The sequence below is a fragment of the Accipiter gentilis genome, chromosome Z (assembly GCF_929443795.1).
Source record: "Accipiter gentilis chromosome Z, bAccGen1.1, whole genome shotgun sequence".
In the NCBI taxonomy this organism is placed as follows: domain Eukaryota; kingdom Metazoa; phylum Chordata; class Aves; order Accipitriformes; family Accipitridae; genus Astur; species Astur gentilis.
Genome location: NC_064919.1, coordinates 24,852,934 through 24,872,796, shown reverse-complemented (window position 1 = coordinate 24,872,796; position 19,863 = coordinate 24,852,934). Strand labels below are relative to the sequence as shown.

General features: G+C 39.7%; 2 protein-coding genes across 4 annotated transcripts in view; one reads left to right on the top strand and one right to left on the bottom strand.

Moving 5' to 3' along the window:
- The window catches only part of MCC (MCC regulator of WNT signaling pathway), a 220,625-nt gene that overhangs the window by 25,247 nt on the left and 175,515 nt on the right, over positions 1 to 19,863 (bottom strand). For all 3 annotated transcript variants that reach the window (XM_049794828.1, XM_049794827.1, XM_049794829.1), the window contains 6 exons: positions 11,704 to 11,850; positions 11,287 to 11,376; positions 10,456 to 10,604; positions 8,576 to 8,716; positions 7,270 to 7,370; positions 4,476 to 4,659 (listed from right to left, as the gene is read on the bottom strand). In XM_049794828.1, coding sequence (XP_049650785.1) covers positions 4,476 to 4,659; positions 7,270 to 7,370; positions 8,576 to 8,716; positions 10,456 to 10,604; positions 11,287 to 11,376; positions 11,704 to 11,850 — 812 coding nt within the window. The remainder of the gene's footprint in view (positions 1 to 4,475; positions 4,660 to 7,269; positions 7,371 to 8,575; positions 8,717 to 10,455; positions 10,605 to 11,286; positions 11,377 to 11,703; positions 11,851 to 19,863) is intronic.
- Positions 1 to 19,863, top strand: part of APC (APC regulator of WNT signaling pathway) — a 317,483-nt gene that overhangs the window by 227,546 nt on the left and 70,074 nt on the right. The window lies entirely within an intron of this gene.

Sequence of the window (19,863 nt, the reverse complement as noted above, 5' to 3'; positions counted from 1 at the left end):
TGCAAAAGATGTGCAGTTTCTCATTTCTCAAGCATGTAAGTAAGGATAGAGAAAGGATCACAATTTCATCACACCTGGAGGGAATACAACATCAATCTACTCATTCTCACTCCTGTTGTAGTCACAACAAGCAAAGAGAAATGTTCTTCCCATCCTCTTCATCCCTCAAGTCTTTTACAATGACGTTATGCCTGGATGATGTAAATTAATTTTCATATACACCCTGTGGAAAATATGCAGGTTGGTATAGTATAACATGCAGTTTTATTTGCTGCATGTGTGTGTTTGCATGTACATGTGTGTGTATAAAATGCAGTAGATGGATATAAATGAGGCTTCCAACAGTGCCTCTGTGTAACTTCTCTATGCTACAAAATTCTGTCCCTAAAACCCTGTATAAACTTCAGTTCATCTGTTAAAAATCAAGTCAGTAAATAAATCTGCAATTCAGCAAGCTGCACATAATACAAAAGTTGATAGAACTAAAACAACGCTGTCAGAACTGAATTCAGGAAACTTGTTTGAATGTCTGCATGTAACTTTACACTTTAAAAAATGCATTTGATACACAGTATACATGGGCCAACCTCTTCTAGGTGAACATTGTGGCTTGAGATCTGAAACAGCACAATGCTGAAAGACAGTAACTTCCTGAGAAACTAAAAAATACTCCAACCAGCCAAAAGATAAACAACAGTGTATTTGGCTGAAATCAGAACCTTTGGTGAAACTACCCTGCTTCCTTCTGCGACTAGTTTAGTCCAGCAATGAAGTGTTATGCAGATAACATTAAGATACCTGTTGGGATATTTCTAAATAACTTATTTTCACGCTTCAGCCAAGATAACTGTCTGTCAGCAACTTATCTGAAACCTGAGGTGATTCTGATGAGAGATATAGTCCTACATTTGGCTGAGTTCAGATATTTCATGACACTGTGTAATACTGAAAAGAATTTCCTTTGCATGTAAGAGACCAGATCTTCCCCCCCATTAATCCAGATGTAAGATTGGGCTTACTACCACTGTAAGGAACAAAATCCACCATTTTCAGTCAGTGTTACAACTGGAGTACTTCTCTTTTGTTTCCTTCTTTTCCAGGTACAATCAAACCTTGCTGGCAATTTATGTTCTATAGTTAGCTTCTGTCCATTAAAATAATTATGACTTCTAACTACACTGCAGACCTATTTCTAGTTTCAAAAAATGAATTGGCAACATTATTGTGTTGCTGCCAGCCAAATGAGTTGCTATTATTTTTATTCACTTCACCAGTAACAAGCTCTGCAATGCTCTTTCATTGCATTTAATTTCTTTTCATTTCAGTTGCTCCCTTTCACAGTCTTTAACCACTTGTCACTAGTGGCTCACCAAGCATTTATTCTCAGTAATGTGTTCAGTGATTTGACATTCAGAATCTCATTTGAAATGCCAAAGCTAAAGATGGGTCAACAATTCCATTATAAGTCTCTATTCTACAGGATTTCAAACAGCAGGGCAAATTACTCATTTGTCACAAGTCTCAGCAAAGGAGAGTTTTCATCATTCCACTACCTCTTTACTCAGTTGGTTTCAAAGGGAAAAGGTAGCAATATGAATCTGCAACTAAAAGCCTGCAACGCTAGAGCAGTTATGGCAAAAGATCAGTCTTGCAGATTCAGCGTATGCTTGAACCACGTAATGTAAAAATGTTTTTATTTCAGTGCAGTGGTCCCCAAATGGTGGTTCACACAGCACTCACTAGTGATGTGGGCTTGTTCTACTCCCCAGTTTTATAGACTGCCAAGTTCTTCAAGACAAATAAAAAAAAAATTAAGCCTGCAGGAACAGCTAGAAATCCACAGTCTGCTATCCTATCTCTGCTTGGATTGCTATTGTAATGGAAAAGAAAGGAAAATGGAAACCATCAACATCAAAGAATAATACAAGGCTGGAGGTCTGTGGCAATGGGACCTCAGTCTAGAGCAGCAGGGAGCCAAGTCACAAGGGAACACACATTAATGGGTTGAGAAAGCTAGCAACACAGGCAGGATAACTCCAAAAAGCAGGAGCAGTGTCCTGGAGAGAAACAAAAAAGATCCAGAATGATAACGAAAGGAGACTTAAAGACAAAATCTTCAATTTTTTAAACCTGAAATAGAACATTTACTGATATAAATATAGAAAAGTGTGTGCCCTTTGAATCAACACAGATTTTCCATCTACAGCCTGGCACAGTGTCATGTGTCTGTAAGCTGAAGAAGGGATGCCTCTATTTTGAGACAGGGTCCACAGGAAGGAGAAATCTGAAAACACCTCTACCACATACCACTTGAACACAACATAAGGAAAGAACAGAAGATTTGTATTTCATGGAGAGGGTAAAAAAAATATTTTCACTGATATGTATGTTTAGACAGAGACAAATTACATTGGAGGGGTGGGAAGCGAGGACAATATGTAAGTGATGATCTGATCAGGATGCCCCTATGACACGTTCCTTACTTGCTGTGTGCCCTTCAGCTGAGTGAGAGAAGCTTTTCGCTCTAATGTTGCACATATATCAAAGCAGATTATAATAGTTACCTTATTCAGTACAATATCTTGCTTCATGCCAGAAGAAATTACCCTACAATGACAATGACTCAAGCTAAAACACCTCTCTTGCACACACAAGCATTTACATTTGCCTTTTTTCACATTTCATGACAGTTTATACTGATGAAATTTGAAAACCTATGCCATTTTAATCATACTCTGCTGAAACTTTATCTACTCAGCCAACACGTTACGTGCACACATACACACATTGCCAGCTGACCACCAAAAGTTCACAGTAAACAATGAGCATGAGGGATGATTTTCCTCCCCAAACACGCACACCTTACTCCCTTAACCTCCCCCTCAAATAACCAAATATGATGTTCAACAAAGCAAGGACTGTAGAGACTATATTCCTACCAAACACTTTCAGTGAAAGGTTAGGAGAACAAACACTAAAACAGAACCACTATCACCACCCCCCACCTCCCCTGCCAATTTCCCTTGTCAAAACTGGGAAAGATTTAAATTGTTTTCAAGAAAAAAAAAATTATGCCCTGAACAATACCAGGTATCTCAGAAGGAAGGAAAACACTGGGCTAGTTATGAACAACTGAAAATGACCCTTCCAAATAACAGAAAGGAAAAACAAGCTCAGCCGAGGTAGTGGTGTTGCTACATGTGGCCACTTACAACATACTCACATGCAGGTGCAGATATGCCGTAAGTGCATGCAGACTGAGGCAAGTCAAGTATTTGAAACAGCTTTGTATAACTTCTTTCCAAGGTCAGTAAATACTTTCGGTACAATAAGCGATCAATGTGTTAACAAGCGCAGATGCTACCACATTAATTTCTATATAAAGATACAGCCTTCTTGGACTGAAAGTGCACCATAAAAATTCTTTGAATAAAATGTTAAAATTACCTCACATTTGGACCCTGTTCCCTCAGGTTACCCTTTTGCTCACTTTTTAGCTATTCCATGCTAGTCACATGGCAGGAAACAAGATCTTTTGGAGGAGGCATCAGCAAGAAGAGGAAATGATATAGTACTAAAATAAACTTCTAAAAGTGTCAAAAAATGACAGCATTTGAATAAAGAACTGGCTCAAAGACTGAATTAAAATGAAGTTTTAGAGTGAATCTGAGAAACCAAAATAACTTTTAAAAAGAAGAATGTTAATCTATATTTATCCAGGATGCTTGCCAAATTCGTATCCAGACACAAGCACACATTCACTGCACACAGTACAATTACACTGCAGGCAGGCAACAACTCAAAATGAAGCTGCTAGCAGATGTATTTGAACTGGAACACTTCTGCAATAATAGCTCATTTAGGTTTCATTATTTTATAGGTCTTCAGAAAAACTGCAATATCCAGCCTTTCCTGGAAGAATCCACTCTGTCTGTCATGATGTTCGTCACTCCATGTGCAAAAGAATAGCATGGAAGGGAAGAATTTGGAGGGGGGCAAAGCAGAATGAGAAGGGAAAGGAAATGGTTTAAAATAAAATGGCTGGATTTGCAACATTTAGAAAAACAATTCCTGAGGACTCCAAAACGCTGATGGAAGCATACTTCTGATCTCTGGTTCTCTGTATGTCTGTGCTGTCTGCATACAATAGATATGAGTAAGAAGTATGTGATTTGAGTTCCAATAAAACAGCAAGAAAGTCATTTAAGTAAAATAAACATAATGGGTTTGCCCTTTATGAGGAAGATCAAAGTTCAGAGTCACTCATTTGCAACAAATTTATGCAAAATCCTTCTTGGCTGGAGTTGCTCAAAGCCTGAAGACAATTAGACCACTGAGGCATGGTGACTTACAAATCAAAGCAAAGAAGCCAGTGGACTGAGGTGAGGGAGGTAGGTCAGCAAACACAATACAACATAACTTCTGGTCTAAAATCAAACCCTTGGGAATTAGAGGAGCAGAAGAGTTGCAGTTACCTTGTGTGGCTGTTGGATGACAGGCTTTCCCATGGCTGCACGCTACAGCCTGTGATTGCATAGGCTCCCCCACAGCTCCCATCTAGTTTCATCAGCAAGGCTTTTGCTGCGTTCTCAGCTGTCTTCCTGCAGTCATGAGCTCTCTTAAGCATCTGGGTGATGTTTTCGTCACCTGTCTGGTCTCCTAGTTTTCAAGCAAACAATCTGTTTCAGAGCTTTGAGGAGGGTGATAGAAATTAAGCCAAGAGTAGAGATGCTTCTATGCGCTCTCAGTTTATACCAAAACGATGACAATAAATTACCGATCTGTGATGTAAAAGTAACTTCATTTCTGTGTGAGCATCAGTGGCAACTGGGCTAATGGCCTCAATGCATCTCCCTCCCAGCTACAAGCTCCAGGTACTTGTTGCTCCAGGTACATGTCTTAAGTGATGTTTTATCTTCACTAGCTTGTCTGTTTGTAAGGGTGTACATTGTGCATTAGGATTAGGTTAGGATGTTCAAATTAATAATACACTGGAAAAGCCTCAGCCTAAATTACAACTCTTAGTCCAATCAGTCCAGTGCTGTTTCACAGTGCGGTCACTTCCAGTGCTTTTTCTCACAAGCACCTTTATCTCAAGCCTAATGGTTTGCAGAACACCTTCTTACAGATTACCTTTCCAGCTGGAAGAATTCCCTTACTGCTTACATACAGCCTTTCAGAGTTTATAGTCATGCATACTAAAACAAAAGAAAACTACCACTGGTGTTTATTAATTTCCTATAATTTTTAGTGGTTATGCAGCATCTATACAGCTGGTAAGCCATCCCTTCAGCAGAGGCAGGACAGAAACCACCAGTGTCACTATTCTTATAGTCCTAACTCCAGATGGAGTCAAGTCATTAAAGTAAGACACATTAGTGGCTACCCTGAAAGTCTCAACAAAGTGACAATATATTCATATTTTACCACACACAATGCAAAGATGTTAGAGAGTATTAAAAAAAAAACCAGTTCACTCTAAGTCAGATTTTAATTTCATCCTTATTTGAGTCAAAGACCAATTACCCACACTTCACGCTTGCTGAGTGAAGTGCATGCACTAGAGATAACATTAATGCAGAAAAAAGGAAGGGACAATATTCTGTTACGAGCAGCTGGATATGCTCAGCTCTAAGTGATGCAGAAGCAACTCCCATGAATTTTCCACTCACAGACGCTGATATAAAACTTGACTGATCTTCAAACCAAAAGTCTGCTATGTTATCTAGGTGTTTTAATCAAATTTCACAGTGAAGTAAAGGTACATAAACCAAACACAACTTCCTCCAAGCTGTGTTATGTAACGGGAAATTGGCACTATTTCTACCACGGGGCTGTAACTGGTAATACCATAATTAAGAGCTGTAGACAGACACCTATATAAAAACTAAACTACACGCTCTTTCATAAAATGCACATGAGATGAAACCCTACTCAAACCCAAAGTATTTCTCCCTTCTAAGCTCTTTTTCTGCCACCTATGTGAACAGAAAATCCAAGACTAAATTAATTCACTTCTTCTGGCCACTGATCTCTGCCAGCAGGGAAAGCTTAGTAGCACATTGTGGAAAGGAATGACCAGAGGCTGGAAGAAAGGTGGATAAAAATCTCAGGCATCCACTCTAATGTTTAGCATATGGCACACACTGCACAGGCCAAGACAGGTAGACAAGGGCCTGCTTCTAGCACTGGGAGAGATACAAACTAAGGGCCATGGTTAGCAGCACAGCAACTGTGGGCTGAGTGCACCTAGTCATCTGAAACAAGCAGCTGATCATGTCAGTCCTGTGGCTCTAAAGCCAGATGGTCACTCTGTCTCTAAAAGCTTTCCATTTACATTTCAGTGATTCCTGAGAAGCTAGCACTATAATACTGTCTCAACCAGGTAGTTACTACATCTTAGCACAGCATGAAGAGCGATTCTTCTCCCTCTGAAGGCTTCCCCTCTTTCTACTTGAAGATTACTATGGCTACCTTCTCCTATCAGTAAAAGGGATGGGACTATAAAACATAGGTTAACATTTATTGTGTAAACACCTCTTTCTATCAGAAAAGTGGAGCCAGCAGCAAAGTCAACCTCCAAACACTTCTGAACTGTACCTATCATAGCAGCTCATTCATTACTTAGTGAGCAGCATATTTAAAAACAACATCTAGCCACAAGATTAACTATGCACAAAATATGAAAAACCGAGTACCTATAGGCTAATAACCCCAACAACACAGTAAAACAAGATACAATGTTTTAAAATTTCAGAGTAGAGGTAAAATGTGGGGTGAAAAACTAGAGCAAATTTATTTTTTTTTTGGTAACTACTCAACCCTACCTTTGTATTGTCTTAATCCCATTTTTTCATAAGACTACACTCAGTTTCTAGGGGGTCAATGTTGCTGCTTCAAATAAAATCCGTACTTGCAGTTACCACAGCTGTATGGCCCCAAGCCACATATGCTCATACTGTTCAGTAATTCTACTCTCTACAGTTGCATGGCTGTAGCAGCCTCACCACTGCCAGAACAGGCATCCCCTTGTGATAGTACAGGTAGGTTAATTTAAATTGCTGGTGAATTTTATGATTTAATTCCTGTCTCTCTTTTCCTTTTCCTCTGTTTTTAGGTGTGTGAAATGGTTTACTTAGTTAAAAACAAGAAAAGACTGGAGACCATTCTTAAGTGATGGGTCATGAGATGATTCACTGTTACAACTAACTCTAATGCTAACTGACATGCAAAAAAACCATTAAATAAAGTGATCGTTTGACATCTTACCAACAGAACCAACACCTGCAGCTCTGAACTGCCCAAGAATGAGACTCTGCTCACTTTCTGCCAATGCCAACAGCAGCTCGTATGCTTCTATGCACTGTTCACTAAAAGAGGAAACAAAATACAGAAAACAAAAATCACACAAAATAGATCTGCAATTTAGAGGGGAAGAATACCTGCAATAGCACCAAGAAAAAGAGGTAGCTTATGAACTGCATGATTCCCTACTACTTGCCTAACAGTAGGGATATTAAATGGCATAACACACATAGTTGCTATCAGAAGCATTCAACAGTCTTTCCTTCCTTATGATGGTCCCAGGTTGGCCTCAACTAAGGTAACAAGTTAAAATAGAACCGAATGACCTGATGCGAAGTAAGCTCCAGAAGCGTGTTTGAAACAGTCAACAATATGAATGGTGGTCGACGTGATCCCTTTGAGAAACTTTTTGCTTGCCTTCTTATTATACAAAATATAGTATTCTATACTCTACTGTGTAACTATACTATACAAAGTATAGTAAGAAGAAAAGAAAAATACTTGTTGCACTGTCCTGTCTCTAAGATTTTTCTCTTTACAACACAATGGCTTCTAAATACAGTTCTGAGTCACTCATTCCTGTTGCATTCTAATGTTTTTGAAAATATATATATATTAATAAACATATTTGCAATTTATATTTCCTTGTAATCTGCTCAAGGCTGATAGTAACAGAATACATTCTTTAAAAGGCACACAATTTATCTTAAGACCAGAACTGCCTGTTCCAAATTAGTTGCAGCTGAAGAAGTTAAATGACACCATCTTTTTACATATAGTTTAAAGCAAATTTAGATACTTGTAACCAGATACCAAGCAATTCATCCACATTTCCAACTGACATAACATAAAGTCGCTCTGAATTATGTGGAGTACAATACTACCCTTTGGTCCACTGGTCTTGTGAAAGGTGCTAACGTAATACAGAGAACCTGTATCTTAAGACTGGATACAGCAGGGACAGTTTGAACCTGCACACAACCCCTAATTCAATGTTAATTCAGTATTTAAAAATTAAAAGATAAATCTGTATATTTCTATTAGATTGAGTTCACTACTGCTGGTGAACTACAGCTGAAACACACTTGTATCAGTAACTTCAGTTCTGTAGTTTGTCAAGTAGTTTAACCAAAGGGCCATTTTTTCAGGGAGGAAACAAAAAGAAACAGTATTACTATGGCACACCAACAATTTCCCCATCAAAGACTTCTATCAAGTCTCCCCCACTCCCTCTTTTTCTGTCTGAGACACCCTCTGCATAGGCACATACCTGTATTGCAATGCAAGCCTGAGGGCTGTGGCATTGGACTCATACTTCCCAACAAGCATGCTCATCCTCTCCGCATTGCTCTTGCACTCCTCCAGTGTTATAGTTAACAAGTCATTCTGTGATTTCAAGTGCTCAATACGGCTGTAGAAAAGAAAGGAATTTGCAACCTTCAAGCTTAGCTTCCAGACACTGTCCTGTAAACTCTACAACAACAGTAATTTGAAACAACACATACCATTTGGTCTACACAGGTTTTTAATGAAGATGGCAAATCTGTGTCCCATATCAAGAGCCAAGAGAACAGCAATTTCTCTTAGAACAGCTTCTTCTTCTCCTCTCCTTCCCATAAAATGTAATCACAAACCTGTGCAACAGCAGCAAGCAGGAAGCTGTACCCTTATTTTGTAGCCACAAGACTGAGTAGGAGAGTTTCATATTAACCTTTTGCTTAGTTTTTCTGCCTCCATTCCTCACTTCCTGCTGCCACATTTGTGTCTTGTTTTAAGTGGCATACTCATTAGTGCAATGTGTGGGTGTGTGTAGGGGTCATGCAGCTGCATAAATGCTCCCTTTCCTTGGAACATCCAGAATAAGTGTTTCACTTGAAGTAATATTTTGGCTGTGATTAGAGAGGTAACTTTCAAAATACGAAGTTTCAATGAGGCAATGAAATCTTCGAAAGTTCTGGCAATAGCTAAACAGAAGCTCATATCAGAACTTAACTGTAATATTCTGCTCAATGAGGTTGGCTCTGAATCTGAAAATGACACTTCAGAATATCAGTATTATTGTTTATTCTCACTGCTGATAACTGCACTACACATAAATGTACTATGCCTAATCTTCAGAGTTGGACATACACTGAAAACAGGCAAATTATTTCAAAATTTGGACAGGTAGCTAATGAAGAAATCAGTGCCATCTAGAACTCTAAAATCACTGACTTCCTAACAAACACAAGAAGAAGAAGGGCTAGTATACCATTTATTCAGCAATCAGAATAAAGCCCTGACTTTCGTAGCTGCTAGAACTCTCAGATGCTTCACCTTCTATAACTTCTTTGAAACCTCCTATGAGGATACATGTTGTCAAAGTGTAATTGTGCAGTGCACAGAAAAAAAGAGAAAAAAAAAGAAAAAAAAGAAAAAAAGAAAAGAAAGAGTGTATTTTGCAGCACTACAAAAACATGAGCTACTAATAAAAGATATATTGTACTGATCAGACTAAATTTGAGATAGCTGTGGGGAAGGGAGAACTTGAAAGGAAACATGCTGAGACACAATTCTCATGCTCCTGATCCACAGTTTTATGTGCTGAAGAGGACATGAAGCATTGGTTTTTATAGAGCTTATTGAAGGTTAACATCAGCAGTATTTTAAGTGCAACCAGAAAGCTGCAACCTTTCTTCTGCAGACATGTCTATTTACTGGTGTATGTACTACACTACCATATATTGGTACATTCACTGATAAAGTTAATGCTGTAATTTTGTTTCATCAGGACAAAACCAAGAAAGCTAATTCCAGAATGACGGAGAATAAGTTAGGGGAATCTGTATTTCTAGCAGTGATGTGTCTTATGAAAAAAGATGCCATGTCTACTTGGTCAGTCATAGAGAAGGACACTCTACAGTGCGAATTGTCACAGGTGAAGGTGCCATGCTGATCTAATAATGCGTGACCAAACTGTCATACTAATGGAAAGAATCCTTAGCATACAATTCAATCTTCTCTTCATCAACTACATTCCATGTTTATCTGCAGCTGCCACAGTTGAGCTGGGACTGAACCAAGAAATGTTCAGAAAGGATAAACAAGTAGTAACTTTAACAAAGCTAATAGCAGACAACACATTTGAGCATATCTAACTTTCAACCTTACCTATTTAATCTCTCTGTCTCCACTTCAAACTCTCTGATTTTGCTTTCAGAGATAGCAGATCCATGTGAATAAAGAGTCTGGAAGATTTCCTGGATGTTTGAGCAGTCTTGGAGGGAATGTGCCAAATGTTCAGCCACAGTACTAGACACCTGCACAGGGCAGTTAATAGATCATTGTGAAGAGATAACCACTGGATTCCTCCCACAGGCAGTCTGCATTGAGAACTGCATTTGCTTGCATGCACTCACTTCAAGGCATTCATTATTCAGTTTTTTCCTATGAATTTTATATTGACTAGAACACTTACAAGTTTTCACTTTAAGAAACAACTATTTTGTTTTAAAATTCTACTAACCAAAGGGTGAAGTCCACTATTTCATCATACATTTAAAAAGCCTAGTATGCAAGTTATTTTTACTTTCTTGAAAGCTTAGCAAAAGGTCAGAGCTAAGTTCTTCAGTGAAACAAGTATTAACACACAGTAACAACAGCACTACAGATTTACACTGGCATTACAAAGCAGAACTCAGTTTTCTGTTGATTCAAGTTGTGAAATGCAACTGTACAGTCTTTTCTTTAAGAACAGTAATTTGGAGGAATTTACTCCAAAATTACCCTCTTGAAGTCACTCAGAGAGTGTTTTCTAGCCATCAGTTATCAGATCTTAATACTGGGTGAAATATTCTCTGTTGAAATATTTTTCTCAAAATAACTTTTAAAGTATTTTCAGTTAGCTCATATATTAATCTAGTAAGAAAACAATGCTGTTTTTCACGGAACACAGGTCATCTTCAGAAGGTATCATGCATGCACATAATTACTAGTCCTTACCCCTATGCTGCTGATTTCTGATCCTAAGACAGGTCTATCAGATGATGAAGACTCTGATCTTGTCTTTGACAACTTCACTCTTTCAGCAATCTGTAAGTCAGAATGCTGCATAGGTTACACAGGAACCCACACTCCATAACGATTACACAAAATGCATTTGTTCACTGACTACACTTGCAAACCCAAAGTAAACTGCTGTAAAATTGACACCTGTGCTCCGGGAGAATTACAATCATTAGCGCTTAATTAACTAGCGCTTTTCTGCGGCTCAAGTTCATGCGCCTGCTTAGGACCCCAGAAAACTCTGGGGATTCTAGCTATCTCCCAGTTAATCACACACTTGCACAGCAGCTGTGCAAAATGAAGCCTGCTTCTCCCAGATAATGAGGAGTGTTACTGCAACACACAATAGCTCACCTTGGCTATCGGAATGTCATTGCTACTGCTGCTTGTGCTCAGCTCTCCGGTGCTGGGATTGATGGGTCGATTGGCAGAAGTGAGACGACTTGGGCTGGATGGGCCTGTGGCCTGCACACTTTGCAAACGTGTTTGCAGTTCCCGAACCTACAATAAAACACAACATTCTGTTTTTTCCACTTTTATGGTTTAATAGTTTGGAGGTTTTCTCATTGTCTAGCCAGGCCTAATTGCTTCTGGCTTTAGCAGAGAAGTTGTATTTTGTCCTGTGGTGGAGACAAAGGTTTCATGTGGGGAGCAGATGAATGGAGGTTGTCTTAAAATGCCATTGTTTTCAGTTTTTTGAACTATTTGAATGTGGAAATATGCAGATGTCATACTGTAGAGTAATTACTCAAAGTTTCAGCTTGTTTTATACAACCCCTTCAGTGCAGCTGTATGACGTGTATAGAAATTATTCTCTCTGGGGTGAAGCTAATGCTCCAGCCTAAGATTATGATGGCTAAACAAATCAAATTAAGATCCTGCTATTAATGGAAAGCTCCAGTATTGAAAAAACTCTTGACATAAATGTATCACAGAGTGACTTCATCATATTTAAAGGTCAAAGAATTCAACTGTTAATCACGCTTTCAAAACTACAGTTAAGTAAAGCTACCATATAGTGAGTAATGTACAGACAAGAAAATACCAGCAAAGTACCCAACCAACAGTCTGCAGCAGCTCTCTGTAAACATACACTGCAAACACTGCATGGTCCTCGTAACACATCAGATACTTCTAGATCTGACGTCAAAAGATTTGCAGGACTAAAGGGTAAAAAAAAAAAAAAAAGTCAGCAGAAGCCAAACTAGCTGAGCTAAAGATTATAGTGTTTACCTTGGAATAATTCTTAACAGACAAAGAATAAATGGTCTGCTCAACACCGGAACTATGCCACAAGGTAAAGTGACAGAGTTCATTTTTCCCACAGAATCTCAGACAAAAAGTGTGAGATGAGAGAAGAGGGAGGAAACCATCTGAAGAGGAAATTTCCCCAAATATAGTGTTTACTTTAGTACTCAAGTTTCTATGCTGATTTTGCTGGAACAGTCCACCTACAAAACAGAACTGGTGAAACTTTACCAGAAGTCCAGTCCATTTGATATCCCCCTGTAGCATGAAACACAACTCGTGATTCCTACTCTCTAAAACAAGGTGGGATTTTATACTAAATACAATACATTTACACAAAGAACTGATTAAGGAAGCTGAAATCCCCTAGTCAAAAAATATCAAAGTTGCATTAAAGCTTAGGCTTTCTTCAGCTATAGGCTCACCAAGTGCACGGTCAGTGCTTTAGCAATCTCCGTTTGAAGAAGCAGCAGTCAGCATATTCTCTGCACGACACATACAGATCTCTTCAACATACTTCGCTGAGGAAAAAGCTCAAGATGGAACTCTCTCCAGTCACCAAAGCAGTTATCTTATGCCTCCTATGATGCCCTACAGTCTGCTTCTGCTTCCCTGAAGAGCACCCCTGCCTCTCCCTCAGCTGTATGCAAACTGAAGGTCAGATTGCCTGAGGACTTACTGTCAAAGTAACAGAGTTTTTAGGTATGTGCAAATTACAAAAAAGAAAAAAAAATCCATGTTTTACGTAACAGAGCAGAGTAATTGCATGTTACTAATAATAAGATGTAGGTGGCTACAATAAGAGCACATAAAGGCTAACTGCATTTATAACTTCCCTGTTCAGTCATGGAGGAGTGCTACACCTTAAACAAAATGAATCCAAACCACTCCATTGGGTCTCTCTGTTAAAAAAAAGATAAAAGTACACAAAACCTCAAATCCAATCCCCAATGTTTAAAGTAACTTGCTGAAAAATGGATATGGGTGCTTGTCCCAGAATTATACATCTTAACCACAATTACATCATGAAGTTAACTGAACAGAGTGTATAAAGTGCACATTTGTAGCACGTTATCTTCTACATATTTTCAGCTGAGGCCTCCTTTGTACATATAGACATACATAATTTCAACATGGGTACAGCTGCAGTAACGCGAACCTTAAGGACAGAAGTGCTCTACTGATGCAAACCAATCATTTCAGCCTGCTGATATGCATGAAACTGAAATGAACCATGTATGCATGTTTCTGCTTGCAGAAGTGGAATGCCAGTGCAGATAGGATTTGTACTGTGGCATTAACACTGTGGAAAAAAAAAGCAACCCCCAAACTTCATTAAATCAAAATCATATTTATTACTATTTCTTTTAAAACCTGGGCTGTTTCAAACTAAATTCCCCAAGTAATTAAGTTACAGCATTGTTTAAAAGCGAACTGTACTGGGTTTGTGTGGCAAGGTTTTGGCAGGGGGTGGTTACAGGGGTGGCTTCTGTGAGAAGCTGCCAGAAGCTCCCCCCATGTCCAACAGAGCCAATGCCAGCCAGCTCCAAGTCGGACCCACTGCCAGCCAAGGCTGAGCCCACCAGTGACAGTGGTAGCACCTCTGGGATAACAGATTTAAGAAGGAAAAAAGTTGCTGCAGCACAGAAACGGCAGCCGGAGAGAGGAATTAGAACACGTAAGAGAAAGAACCCTGCAGACCCCCAGGTCAGTGAAGAAGGAGGGGGAGGAGATGCTCCATGCACCGGAGCAGAGATTCCCCTGCAGCCCGTGGGGAAGACCATGGTGAGGCAGGCTGTTCCCCTGCATCCCAGGGAGGTCCACAGTGGAGCAGATCTCCACCTGCAGCCCGAGCAGAACCCCACGCCGGAGCAGGTGGGTTCCCAAAGGAGGCTGTGACCCCATGGGAACCCCACGCTGGAGCAGGGTCGTGGCAGGACCTGTGGCCCCATGGAGAGAGGAGCTCACGGAGCAGGTTTTCTGGCAGGACTTGTGACCCCATGGGGGACCCATGCTGGAGCATTCTGTGCCTGAAGGACTGTAGCCCGCAGAAGGGACCCACACTGGAGAAGTCCATGGAGGACTGTCTCCCATGGGAGGGACCCCATGGCGGAGCAGGGGATAAGTGAGGAGTCCTCCCCCTGAAGAGGATGAAGCTGCAGAGACAACATGTGATGAACTGACCCCAACCACCATTCCCTGTCCCCCTGTGCCGCTGGGGGAGAGGAGGTGGAGAATCCAGGAGTGAAGCTGTGCCCAGGAAGAAGGGAGGGGTGGAGGGAAGGTGTTTTGAGATTTGGTTTTATTTCCCATTACCCTACTCTGGTTGATTGGCAATAAATTAAGTTAATTTTCCACAAGTTGAGTCTGTTTTGCCTGTGACGGTTAATTGGTTGAGTGATCACTCCCTGTCCTTATCTCAACCCTTGAGAGCTTTGTTATATTTTCTCTCCCCTGTCCAGCTGAGGAGGGGCAGTGATAGAACGGCTTTGGTGGGCACCTGGTGTCCAGCCAGGGTTAACCCACCACAAAAACAGGAAAACCACTAGGGATATATTCTTCATAAAATCAAATCCCTGCCTCAATTGACTTAAAAATTGCTAAAATATTCACCTATGCCCAGAACCCAGTCCTGCAAGATTTCAGCCTCAAAACAAGTACCATGCTAAATTTAAGGGCAATCAGGAAACAGAGTGTTAAAGTTGCTTAAAATGCTAAGTATTCATTGACTCCAAAGTTTAAAACCACCTTAGGTAAGGACAATATTACACAAAACTTTAAGGCAGATAGGTTTCCTTTAGTCTATGTTTTATTACTGAGCGGCAACTATTGGCCATGATCACAAAGCCAATTATTCTTAAGGATCTGTAAAACAATGTTAGCAACAGAAAGAAAAATGAACACAGCTAAGTCTGTAGCCAGGCAAAGCTTTGCTCAGGAAAGCATTTATAAAAGAAAACTTAGAGCGCAGCACAGTTATCACTCTATGTGAGTCACTGCTTTAACACTGTATCGTAGAAGCAACTACAACTTAAAGAAACTGCCTGCTTATTCATGTTTCTTGATGTATTTACTGATTCAGGACTTCATTTGAGAAATTACATGCTGAATTAATTGCACTAACTTTAGCAACGCTGAGTACTGGATGGTAATTCTGAGTAGGATAACAGGGCAAGTTTGTCTGACCTGTAAAATCACCAATCTCACAATTCACACGTTCACCAAGCCAGAATCTCACGACTGGGTTGCCCACCCACCAGATTGCCCAGAGACAGCTTAGGTAACTATTTCTGGTCACTGAAACCTCCACCGTAAATACAGCAGCATGCACCACCTCCTCAGAACGTACTTTTCACACTAGTAGTAATTCTACAGGAAAAATAAAGAAGACTAAAGAATGGGAATAATGAAAAAAAAAAAAGTTCAGAAGAGCCAGTTTCTTCTCTGGATTGGTGAATGCACGAGTTATGAAAAGACTAGTTTAAAAAGTATGATTAAAAATTATCTGACTACCCCTGCTCAATACTTCTACCAGTCTCAAGTGTCATTACCAATGTAATATAAGTTATTCTGAAGGTTATGTTTATTAGTAGAAAGAAGGTAATTGCAGTACTGCACATGAGACACAATAAACAATTGGAAATTGGAGACAGAGGAAGGGCAGATCTCACTGGAAATGGATGACAAAATTGGCAAAATCCAATGGGTGAAGACAAGTAAAGAAACAAAACCAAAAAAAGTTCAACTGAAAGACAGAAAAGTGTGGATTTTTGAGTTGGGGAGGAATAACAAGGAAGGATTTAAAGAAAAGATTTCTTCAGCCCTTGCATCATACTAGTTTACAGACAGACATATCCAGAAGGATATAAAAATTGCCAAAGTTCTAGAACTCTAAATTGAGAGAGAAAGTGGCTGACAGGCAGGTCTAATTATATGATCAGAAAAAAAAAAAAAAAAGGAGGCGAGAACAGAGGAAAAAGGAGAAATCCAGGGAAACATCTGTGAAATCCACATTGAAAAAAAAGAAAGAGCAAAGATCTTCTAAACAGCTGGAGGAAGTCCAAAGAATTACAGAAATAAAGAAGTGCTGGAACTTTGGAAAGAGCAGCAGCGGGGCATTAAGTGAGGCACAAGGCAACAGAGCCATTAGACTTCTGAGCAATGGACAGCCTAGATACCAAGATAAGACATGTGCAAACAGATGTTCTCAAGTTATTAATATAAATTTAAGTAACTGGAAATTTTATTTATTAATATTTAATCTTTAGCAATATGAACCAATTGTTTAGCTGCATTTCTGATTTTTTCCTTTGAATGCTGAGAATTGGAGTAAGAAATAGGGGAAAATAAAGCATAATTTCTTCTGGATACCTTAAGAACTAAATAAAGAGACAGCAAGGGTAGAGAAAAGAGGCTGACACACTACAGTAATGTTGGATTTATGAAAGACTTCATAAGTGATTAACAGGCATCACGGACATGTTTGCAGAAATGCATAGTGGGTTACAGAAAATACTTTGGTATCTGTAATCATGAATCTAAGAAAGATGTTTTTACTCTTTGTACTTTACACATGCATACTCACAACTACATGATTGGTTAACATATCCCAAATAAAAAATGACAGCTACAAACTGCATATTTTTGTCACTGATTTCCACATTCAAAGGACACCTGCTGCTTTTGTTTCTAAACCAGTTTCAAATAAGGGGCATGCCTGTGATTGTTTTCTTTCTACCCTACTTATGACCTGTGTCATCATGCAGTATCTTTGAACCCTTCAACTAATAACATTTTTTTCCTCAGCATTTTAATACCACTTTAATTTTTTCTCCCTGTTATATAGCAGAGAAACATGAGGTGTAACAAAGCACAGGAAGTGAATATATCTCTCCCAGTTTCTAATTTATTCATGAATACTGCAAATCTGTGGAGGAGAAGATGGAAAATGAAATAGTGGTGTGACAATTCAAGCTGCTTTCAGCAGTGAGGGCCCTTCCCAGCCTAAAGCACCGCTAACCTTTCCATCAGGGCTAGTGTGATTATTTCCAGCCAGATAATTTTCAGCCCCTCTTAAATCGCGAGCACCACAGCTAACAAGGTCTGATTTCCTATAGGTTGTCTGTTGTAGTTGACCGCGTATGGTGAAGAAGTCTTTCCTGGTATTTGTAAGGGCCATCTCCTCAGTGAATTCTCTGGAGTTCTTACCAGTTCAAAGGGGGCTTTTACAGAATCTCAAAGATGTCTACTTTCAAGAAATATGTAAGAACTTAACTGTCACTAGGAGCCCTAGTCCTCTGGCAGATCTGAAAATTAGTCTGCAGTCTGAACAATTATCTTGAGGAACAGAGAAAAGGAACAACACACAGACACAACAAGCTGCAGGAGAACAGGCACACTGCTACGGTTTATACATATGACTTTTTTAAGCAGCAGGAGAGACTACAGGGTGCTGGGGGATACAAATATGTCACCAAGCAAGCGCTCCTCTGCATTTGACACCTTTCAGACAAAACTCCCTCATGCAGTGCTCCATGAGGAAAGATCTGCGTGCCGCACCTCTACAAAGGAAGCACAGCAACAAAAACCAAGGACATGGCAGGACATGACATGGGAGGTGAAGGGTGGATTTCCTAAAAGCTCTGAGCACAGCTTAAGTGTTCTGATCCAGGCTGGCACACAGTGGCACAAATGAGGGCAGTAAGCCTATCTCAGGCTTCTTCTCATTTCATTTCAGATTAATCACTGATCCATTTGCATACAAGCTTGAAAACAGAAGCAAAGCTCTAGTTTGTTAACAGCTAAGTGGAGATACTGCTGCATAAGCAAATACCATGCAACTGAAGGAGGCAGAGAATGGAAATAGCTTTTGGCTGCTACCTCAGGTTTCTGGTGCGCACCAAAAGACAAGAAGACAACAGTTCAAGGATCACGTTAAGCTGTGCAAGCTGGTAATAATCTCTAAATGTTCGTAACGTACCAGTGCTCTCTAGCAACCTAAACAATACTTTCTGATCCCAACACAAATGACGCCAAAACATGGACAGCTGAGCAGTTTGTGCCAGCTTTGTGTCATCCGAGAACAGTGCCTGTGAGGCCAAGGATCTGACTCCTGCTGTGGTTTGGGTAGGTTTCAACTCCTCGCAAGAACAAGGCATTTTGGGACAGCCCTCGTGCTAAAATTAAGTTTCTTGGAGTGGGAGCAATCTGGGCAGCTGGAGGGATCACGTATTAAAACAGCACTTTTCTACTTCTCTGCTGATTATGTTTTCATTAAGGTCTTAAGTCAAAGATAGCTAAAATACTAACTCTGTTCTTATTATCGTCAGTTTGGCGAATTCAGCAGAGTTTGGAGGAGATACAGAACAATCCTCACAACTAAGAGCATTTGATTAACTGAACAAGTTGACATCTGGCTTTTGCAGAGAATAGACTTAAGATACCTCCTGAGCTGGAACCGCCTTTTCTCTTTAGACTTACTTCTTCAGAACAGACTCAGAGAAGCCTGAAGACTGCCCACACCTACTGCTTCTCATGTCAACAGGCTGCTTTTGGGACTGTGCTGAGGCACTACTCATCTGGCAACTTTCATGGGCAGTAATTAAAAACCCCACAACTTTTACTTGGCAGTCAGGATGGAATTTATATGCTGTATCAGTGCTGCTCATCTGACTCCCCTGGTGGATACAAGAGATTTTGTGTAAGAACACAAATATTACTTTTTCTAGTATTATTTAAGTCTGTTACTACATATAGCAGTCATAAATAGTGCTGATCTGATTACAACCTTATTCTCATGTAGTAATAACATCAGTCCCATGAACTGGTACAGAAGTTCCCCGGCATCTTATCTGTATTACCGGATTCAGGATTATGGTCAGCTATATGTGAACAGTTTTCTAGGCCATTGACTGGCCCAGATTTAAATCGATTTTATTTTTAATATGGCAATATCATACAGAGGTAAAATAAACCTCTATGTTATGACATTAGTCACTACATTGCAGGAACCCTACAGAAAAAAGTGATTACCTCATTTACTAATGAGCTGTGAGAAATAAATTCCATATGTATATTGTTTCTTAGCCACTGTTCTAGAAAGAGGCTCAATCTGTTAACTGAGCACAGTAAATACCTAATTAAATTAAGTCTCCAACAAGCCTGAGAAAAATGTATTGAAAGCACTCTGCTTGATTACAGACATTGGTCTAAAGCAACAGACCTATTGATCTGGTCAACTTCAAGCTTATTCACTTCACCCAATTT